The following is a 9640-nucleotide window of genomic DNA, read 5'->3' on the forward strand; positions in this document are numbered from 1 at the left end:
AAAATCATCCTCCTCAGTCACAACAGACAAACATCGCTCACAACCTGCCACCAAAATCATCCTCCTCAGTCACAACAGACAAACATCGCTCGCAACCTGCCACCAAAATCATCCTCCTCAGTCACAACAGACAAACATCGCTCGCAACCTGCCACCAAAATCATCATCCTCAGTCACAACAGACAAACATCGCTCGCAACCTGCCACCAAAATCATCATCCTCAGTCACAACAGACAAACATCACTCTTCGTTCATAAGGTGAGATATGGACAGGTAACACAAATTTCAATCCTTCCTTGTGCAATGTGTGTGAGGCTATGGTACCTCCCTTAACCGCCATTAGACCTTGAGTGGTGGTCCAGGTCCTTGTCATCTGGATGAGACGATAAACCACGGTCCTGTATGCGGCAAGCTCTTAGCTCGTGTAACAGAACACATGGCAACAAAAAAGATTGTCCCTGGCAAAATTTTGTAGAAAAATTCAGTTTGGTGGTAAAACAAACACTTGCAGACAGACACAACATTCACCCCCCCCCCCCCACTCCCCCAAAAAAACAACAACAAACAAACAAACAAAAAACCAATGCATGGCTCTGCATTATTGCAACATGCTTTCCCTTGGGAGAGGAACACCAATTTCACACAAAGAAATCTGTTATGACCAAAACATAACACAATACAGCACACAGTATGCTAGAGTGTTAATACTATTCACGGCATGCCTGAAACATAACCTCCTCAGCACAATATCCCCAACGTCAGCAGCACCCCCTGGAAAGAAAGCCAGGAGCCCCACCTCTTCTGAGTTGGGCAAGGTGCAGAAGAAGGGTTCGCTCCACAGGAGAATGCCGGTGGTCTCCCGCTCTGACCCGCCGCGCCACGTGAAACCATCCAGGGGGACATTACTCTCACCCAGCCAGTCAGGGCGGCCCTGAAACCACAGGGCAACAGAATATGTCAGTACTATCGCTGTATGTGTATACAGAGCGGCCCTGAAACCACAGGGCAACAGAATATGTCAGTATTATCAGTGTATGTGTATACAGAGCCGCCCTGAAACCACAGGGCAACAGAATATGTCAGTATTATCAGTGTATGTGTATACAGAGCGGCCCTAAAACCACAGGGCAACAGAAAATGTCAGTGTTATCAGTGTATGTGTATACAGAGCGGCCCTAAAACCACAGGGCAACAGAATATGTCAGTATTACCAGTGTATGTGAAAACAATCAGAACCGCCCTGAAACCACAGGGCAACAGAATATGTCAGTACTATCGCTGTATGTGTATACAGAGCGGCCCTGAAACCACAGGGCAACAGAATATGTCAGTATTATCAGTGTATGTGTATACAGAGCGGCCCTAAAACCACAGGGCAACAGAATATGTCAGTATTATCAGTGTATGTGTATACAGAGCGGCCCTAAAACCACAGGGCAACAGAATATGTCAGTATTATCAGTGTATGTGTATACAGAGCGGCCCTGAAACCACAGGACAACAGAAAACGTCAGTGTTATCAGTGTATGTGTATACAGAGCCACCCTGAAACCACAGGACAACAGAATGTGTCAGTATTATCAGTGTATGTGTATACAATCACAGCCAACCTGAAACGACAGGACAACAAAAAATGTCAGTATTATCATGTCTGTATTGTCAGAAAGTGCTGCTGTCCAAAAGAAGACTGTAATCATGTCTGTATTGTCAGAAGGTGCTGCTGTCTGAAAGAAGACTGTAATCATGTCTGTATTGTCAGAAAGTGCTGCTGTCCGAAAGAAGACTGTAATCATGTCTGTATTGTCAGAGAGTGCTGCTGTCCGAAAGAAGACTGTAATCATGTCTGTATTGTCAGAAAGTGCTGCTGTCCGAAAGAAGACTGTAATCATGTCTGTATTGTCAGAAAAGCTGCTGTCCGAAAGAAGACTGTAATCATGTCTTAGGGTATTGTCAGAAAGTGCTGCTGTCCGAAAGAAGGCTGTAATCATGTCTGTATTGTCAGAAAGTGCTGCTGTCCGAAAGAAGACTGTAATCATGTCTGTATTGTCAGAAAGTGCTGCTGTCCGAAAGAAGACTGTAATCATGTCTGTATTGTCAGAAAGTGCTGCTGTCCACAAGAAGACAAAGGAATGAGCAACACTGGTGTACTGGTATGTTATCTGTGTGGTTCATTTTGCTGCATAAAAAAGTGTGATTGCACTGACTTTACTCCATTGTTGTATGGAACAGTCTGCTGGTACAAAATGATAGTATACTCTGACACACCCATATATGCATGCATCCAAGCATACATACATGAATCTACACACATGCACACACACCCCCCCCCCCCCACACACACACACACACACAAACACACACGCACCCTCTCACATTACTCAGAAAGTCAACTGGCAAACAGATCAATGTGTGGATCAATATAAACAACAACAACAAAACAACAGGTGAGTGGCAATTACTTGATTTGTTAAGTCAGTACAAATATTTCACTGCTAAAACTAGTTACATGATTCTGAGAAGAGGTTTTTATTTTTGCCTTTTTTTTTCAGGTAAATAGTAATCAAATGAAATTAAATAATATACAATAAAGAATACAGAAAAAACAACATAAAACTGAAGTCCATTTGATGGCCCACGTTGCCACTCACCACCAATGTTCACATCATAACACAGAATCTTCATGATAATCTTCACTTCTGAAAAAAAAACTAAAACAAAGAAATGCATTCTTTGTTGTTTGTTTCTTGTGGGTCAACAAGCCTTGCCTAACATCAAATACTGAGATGTGACTGACATGGCAATCAATAAAAGCTGAAACAGCAACACTTTTTCAACACATTTTCTTCTTCTTCTTCTTCTTCTAACAATCTTGGCATCTGTGCACTTCGGCAAATAAACCTGCTGTCTCAGATGTTTCCGTCTTGCGAAGGGAGCAACTGTTGCTGCCAGCTGTCACACTCACATCAGCTCTGGCCATCAAATAATGTACCGGTAGCATGATGACTCATACAGAAGGAAACATAACACACACGCACACATGTGCTTTCTATGTCAGTATGTGTGAATGGATTCAGATGTTCTTGTGTGTGTGTGTGTGTGTGTGTGTGTGTGTGTGTGTGTGTTGGGTGTGTGTGCATGTGCACATGTATATGTTTGTATGTGCATGTGCGTGTGTATGTGCACAGATAAATATATTGCATGAGGCAGTTATAATGATAGAAATACAAATATCAATATACCTATATAGTTATGCCTAAATCTGTATCTATACCAACACACCCAAGTTAAACGCATTTGACCAGAATATCAATATTTTCGTTATGTTGGGGGGGGGGGGGAAGGTTGTGCACACACACACAAAAGGCATAAAAAAGTTTATTTCTTGTGCCCCCCTGGGGACACTGAAACATTACACACATACATCATTTACACATACCATGCAAACAAAAAGAACACACACACACACACACACAACAAAAATACAAACAAAATAAAAACCAAGAAGGTCCCCAAGACCTACTTTGATGTCCAGAAGAGACAGACAAACAATCCTGTAACCCAAAAAACAAAACAGAACCCCCCAACAAAGTCCCAAAGTTCCCCCAAAACACAAAACAAAAACCCCCAACAAAGTCCCAAAGTTCCCCCAAAACACAAAACAAAAAACCCCAACAAAGTCCCAAAGTTCCCCCAAAACACCAAACAAAAAACCCCAACAAAGTCCTGAAATTCCCCCCAAACACAAAACAAAAAGCCCCAACAAAGTCCCGAAATTCCCCCAAAACATGAAAAAAAAAAAACCCCAACAAAGTCCCGAAGTTCCTCCAAAACACAAAACAAAAAAACCCAACAAAGTCCCGACATTTCCAACACCCACCTTGGCCTCCAGGTAGCGCAGGAAGAAATCCAGCAGGAATGACTTCCCCTTGCGGAAGGCACCGGCCACAGACACGACAGCCACCTTTTTGTCGCACACGTCTGGCCGAAGGAGAATATCCTCCAGCAGATCTTCATCCAGCTCAAAGGTGTGCTCGTCTGTGGCCACCACGATCTGAACTGGCTCCCCGATCAGGGTACTCTTTCCTGAGGCTGTCGCTGTTTATTTAAGACCCATTGCGTTGGTTAGAATGACTGTGCTACTTTTCCAGACACACATGCTTTTTCGTTTTAACTGAATTAAATGCGGTCCCATCCATACGCTGTCCATACATAAAGACACACGGTGTGTTGATTAAAATAAATGTGCTACTTTTCCAGACACACATGCTTTAAATTAGAATATATGAGCTTCCTTCCATTGACTGGCCCTACGTAAAGACATACATACATTAAAATGGACAAGCTCTTTTCCTGAGGCTGTCGCTATATAAAGAGACACATGCTTCAATTAAACTAAATGTGCTCCTTTCCACAGGCTGTCGTTAAATAAAGATATACATGTGTTAAAATAAATGTCCACCTTTCTAGATGCTGTTGCTATGAAGACAAATGGCGTACAACAAACAAGCCCCTTTCAAGTAGCTGTTACTATGAAGACACGTGTTAAAATAATAATAATAATAATAACGGATACTTATGTAGCACACTATCCAGAAATCTGCTCTAGGTGCTTTACAAAAATGCTTTGTTAACATAAAACATTACATCTATGTTGCATACACACACCAAAATATGACTACACACACACACACAACACACACACACACTGCGTACATACATTTTAACAATACATGTGTATTTAACAGCTACCCTAAAACATACGCACACATTGGCAGGCACAAACTTACATAAACGCACGCGCACACAATACACATTCATATACATGCATGTAGTTATGTACACATACATGTGTATACATACATAGTCAAGCACAGCTAACGCAAAAGTGGACCTGCCACAATTGAACTTACTGCTGAGGGAAAAGGTGAGTTTTGAGACGAGATTTAAAAGATGTGAGGGAATCAGAATGACAGAGGTTATCAGGGAGGAGGATTTCACATGTATACTATTACTACTACTAATTATATGCTTGAGCACAGATATGTAGGCACTGATGCATCAACATGCATACATTATTTTGTCTGCATGAACTCACCCCCTCTTTCTCTCTAATTCACGTATACATAAATACTCAATTGAGAAATAATTTCTATGTTAGTCAACTTAGTGACTATGAAAATGAACTGTGTCACAGGTGTAATGCATACAGTAAATTACAGTTGTGTCATTTTCATCACAACATGCAAGCACTGAGCACATGCACACACAAAAACACACACTCAAGATGTGAATACAAACCCAGCATGATGACAAGAAGGAGACACTCGCAAACATACACATGCATGCAGGCGCACACACACACACACACACACATACACACACACGCACACAAACACACACACACACGCACACACACACACATGCCTGCACAGTGCACTCTTCATTAATCGTTCTATATCACACACACAAACACAAATAAAATCACACACCCACATATGTCTGAGCACAGGTAGAAAGATACCCAATGATGTATGAACATGCATACATATTACATATGTGTGTGTCCATGAACTCTCTCTCTCTCTCTCTCTCTCTCCAGATCAAAGAGAGCATATAATTCTGTCTTCAGTGACTAGGTGTTAAATTAATGACCAGCACATGTACACGTGCACACAGCTGTGAACTTGAAAAAAAAAAAAAAAAAGAGAGAGAAAAAAGAAAAAAAGAATCAAAACATGTCAGCAAAACATGTACTACAGTTAAACTTTAACAAAACCCATCATTTTCCCCCCTGTATTTCATATACTCACATGACGGGCGCAATAGCCGAGTGGTTAAAGCGTTGGACTGTCCTGGGTTCGAATCATGGTGACAGCGCCTGGTGGGTAAAGGGTGGAGATTTTTCCGATCTCCCAGGTCAACATATGTGCAGACCTGCTAGTGACTGAACCCCCTTCGTGTGTATATGCAAGCAGAAGATCAAATACGCACGTTAAAGATCCTGTAATCCATGTCAGCGTTCGGTGGGTTATGGAAACAAGAACATACCCAGCATGCACACCCCCAAAAAACGGAGTATGGCTGCCTACATGGCGGGGTAAAAACAGTCATACATGTAAAAGCCCACTCATGTGCATACGAGTGAACGCAGAAGAAGAAGATATACTCACAGCCTGAGGATGTAGTGGCATCAGAGCTGGATTTGGAAGCCATGTCATGAATAGGAAGGGCTGCAGCACAGCACTCTGGTGCTTCTCTTGTGAGAATGAACTTTGGAGAAAACCGTGAATTTCACCGCCACCTTACTCCTTCTGTTCATCCAGTCCACAGCTGAGATGTCTTCAGGCTGATTCTCGGGTGCAACTTTATTACTCTGAAAAAAGCAACCATTAACTGATTAAGCTGAAGTATAAGTAGAGTGAAGACCGGAAGGTAACACTGCCGCCTAGGAAGTGAGAGAATCTGAACTCACTGGTTTGAATCCCAGCACAGTCACCAGTATTTTCTCCCCCTCCAGTAGACCCTGAGTAGTGGTCTGGATGCTAGTCGTTCGGTTGAGACAAAATACTGAAGCCATTATGTGCAGCATGCAATTAGCGCACATAAAAGAACCCAGGGCAACAAAAGGGTTGTCCGTGGCAAAATTCTGTAGACAAATCCACTTCTAATAACAAATATAAAAAAACTGCAGGCAAGCAAAAAAAAAAAAAAGAAAGAAAAAAAAAAAGAAGCGCGGCACTCTCAGTATAGCCAGAATTTCACACAAAGAAATCTGTTGTGACAAAAAATGAGTAATACAATAATAATACAATAATACAATTGCCTTTTTGTTTCTTTTTGTTGCAATTAATGATTATTCACTGTGAGTTCTGCCAACTGTGTGAAAATAAAGAAAAAAAAAAATCCCTACCTCCTTCTTTGTGTTGCATTCAGAAAATTGGCTGCGAAGCAGTCAATGGATTGACAGAGAATGCTGGGTTCTGTAGTCAGATGGTTATTATCAACTGTAGGTTACATGGTTGGACATTGTGTCATGAGGATCTTATGGATATATATATATATATATAAATCTACACAGTAAAAAAAAAAAAAAAAAAAAAGTGTGCCTGTCTGTGTGTGTGTGTGTGTGTGTGTGTGTGTGTGTGTGTGTGTCTGTGTGTGTGTGTGTGTCTGTGTGTGTGTGTTAATAATTATATGATTATCTTAAAAATTATCATAAAGTGTGGTCTGATTATTCATCTGATAATTCACATGGATACAAGCAGACTGCCTGCTTACAAAGAGCTCTGCTTACGACTTCTGTTCTATGTAAAGTATGTTATCTCATGACCAATGGTTACACCAACCCTTGTGCTCAGCTATCCACAGATGTTTTCCCTTTCCAGCAGCTGTATGCTGAACAATCAAAACTTCACACTGTACAATGTTTTGTGTAAAGAACACACATTCATGCACACACATCCACACACACAAATAAATACGCACAGGCCAACATTTTAAATATGTTTATTTGAATTGTCCCTGTTGACAAATAGTGACATACACATACCTTGTTATTATAAAGCTTAACTGTGATAATCTATTTTTCTTTCTTTCTTTTCTTGTCCATGTTATGATTTTGTGCTCTGGCCAGCTGTTTCACAGCTCTGTTGTATTTCTCTCATCCATCATTGGCGTGCTGATTATAAAACACATGTGACCATCCACTGTCTGATGTCACCATTTGGTCATTATTCAATTTGTATTTATAGAATTATATCCTTGAAGTGCTTGTAATGCTCACTCTCTTTCTCTCACAAATACATAGTTTTCAAAGCAGACCTACAGTGCATGACCTTCAGTTTGAGAAAATTTGCAGTGAACATAAAGTTTGTTTTTACATCAACTTTAAACTGAAAGTGTTTCATTCTTTCAAGGCACTGGCCAAGTGTTTATAGACAGAGTGTGTTGCTGTTTTTTCCATGGTAATAATACACATATAAAGAATAATACTGACTACATGATCCATCCAAAATCCCACATTCAATAATTTAAATTACCTGCACTTATATTTCCTGCTCATGTTTTAAAACTATGAAAAAAATAGTGACAACTGACTCAGCTGTAACAACGAAAACATAGGGTAAGACTTTTACAAATAGATTTTTACAACTGCACTACCATCCAGTGAAAATATTTTCTTTATATGTTGTGTTAAGTTTTCAGGAATGGCGTACTGTTTGACCTGGAAAAGAATCTTTTTTGAGGCCATGGATGATGTGACTACAGCAACCTGCCAGCCTGACACTCTTTTCAAACTAAGTATAGTTTTCCTACACTGAACTAGCAGGTTTCATTGCTGATTCTTTTCCATCATACTGCAACCTACATTGTATTATACACAATCATAAAACAAGATCAAATCTGTGGTGATACAAATTAAATGACACCCGCACTTGTATGTGTTAAGTATCTGCCATATGTTGTGAATACAGATGTTAAATCAAACTGAACATATGCATACATCTTATAAGTGAAGAGGAAGAGATCTATACTATAGCCTATAGAAAGGAGGGAAGTGGGTCGAGTACAGGTTGCATAGGTATACATTTAAGTGTTGGAATTAAAGACATACAGACAGTCAAACAAATGTAACTACATACTCAGTTATATAATTTTAAAATAATCATTTTAGAGTAAGACTTTGTGAGAGAGACCAAAAGAAAGTGAAAACAAAAAGAGATGAACCTACCTACGGTCAAACAAATAGTAATCTGACAGCTTCATTCCACAAACTTCTAAACATAAGCATACACACGGATATTATGAAAGTCTATTCATACACACACAAAGTACACTGAAATCACCCAACTCCCACAGACACACACAAACAGATCATTATGCCAATGACATCTGAGATTTTGATCCTATCAGATAAGAAAAAGCTCTTCTGATCTTCCTCATACCCAATTTTATCTCATATAATATCCCTGAAAATAACTGAACACAAAAACACATACAGTGCACAGTTGAGCCTCAGTTACATAAATTCTGCACCATACGAAAACTGCACTTTTACTGTGTCTATTAGTAGTAAGTGATGGCAACGAATGTTGGGGTTAACTTTTAAAATCTGTTGGTGTGGCACTGGCATGCACGACAGCTGACTTGTCACAGCTTTATGGCTTTTAAGTTTGATGTGTTCGGGGTTCGAATCCTGGCAGCACGCCTGGTTGGTGACATCCCCTCATCCTTGGTCAACAGAGGGTGTGCCATGCACACCACTGATGACTGAATCTTCACTCTGATTAAGGCACTGAAGGATTACATCGAGCTGTCAATTAATTTATCTCCTTGCATACAACCTTGCAAATAATGAAGTTTTGGTCACACAACTGCTGCACGAGCAGACGACAACTTCGCACTGTTTACCTTTATTTTCAGGTAAGCACAGCAGGAAATGACTAGATCTCCCGGTTATTTTCATGCATATCAAACATCATATTTAAATTATGTTTGCAGGATATAGATATTGCCGCTCATACTACGATCGCCTTTGAAAAACAAGCACAAACCTGGATCTATGAAAGGTGTGTGTTTCCCAGACATCAGCAGATACGGGCCGCCATATCAGTTCAAAGTATACGTCAAGCCCTGTGC

At 40.4% G+C, this 9640-nt stretch overlaps 1 protein-coding gene across 2 annotated transcripts in view; it reads right to left on the reverse strand.

Moving 5' to 3' along the window:
* LOC143296258 (atlastin-2-like) overlaps positions 1-9640 on the reverse strand; it is a 35230-nt gene extending 25590 nt beyond the window's left edge. For both annotated transcript variants that reach the window (XR_013057115.1, XM_076608094.1), the window contains exons 1-4: positions 9556-9640; positions 6172-6374; positions 3879-4096; positions 798-932 (exon numbers count right to left, since the gene is read on the reverse strand). Coding sequence is in view for 1 of the 2 variants with exons in the window: in XM_076608094.1 (XP_076464209.1) it covers positions 798-932; positions 3879-4096; positions 6172-6214 (396 nt within the window). In the remaining variant the exon portion in view is untranslated. The remainder of the gene's footprint in view (positions 1-797; positions 933-3878; positions 4097-6171; positions 6375-9555) is intronic.

Source organism: Babylonia areolata, chromosome 21 (genome assembly GCF_041734735.1).
Source record: "Babylonia areolata isolate BAREFJ2019XMU chromosome 21, ASM4173473v1, whole genome shotgun sequence".
Taxonomy (NCBI): Eukaryota; Metazoa; Mollusca; class Gastropoda; order Neogastropoda; family Buccinidae; genus Babylonia; species Babylonia areolata.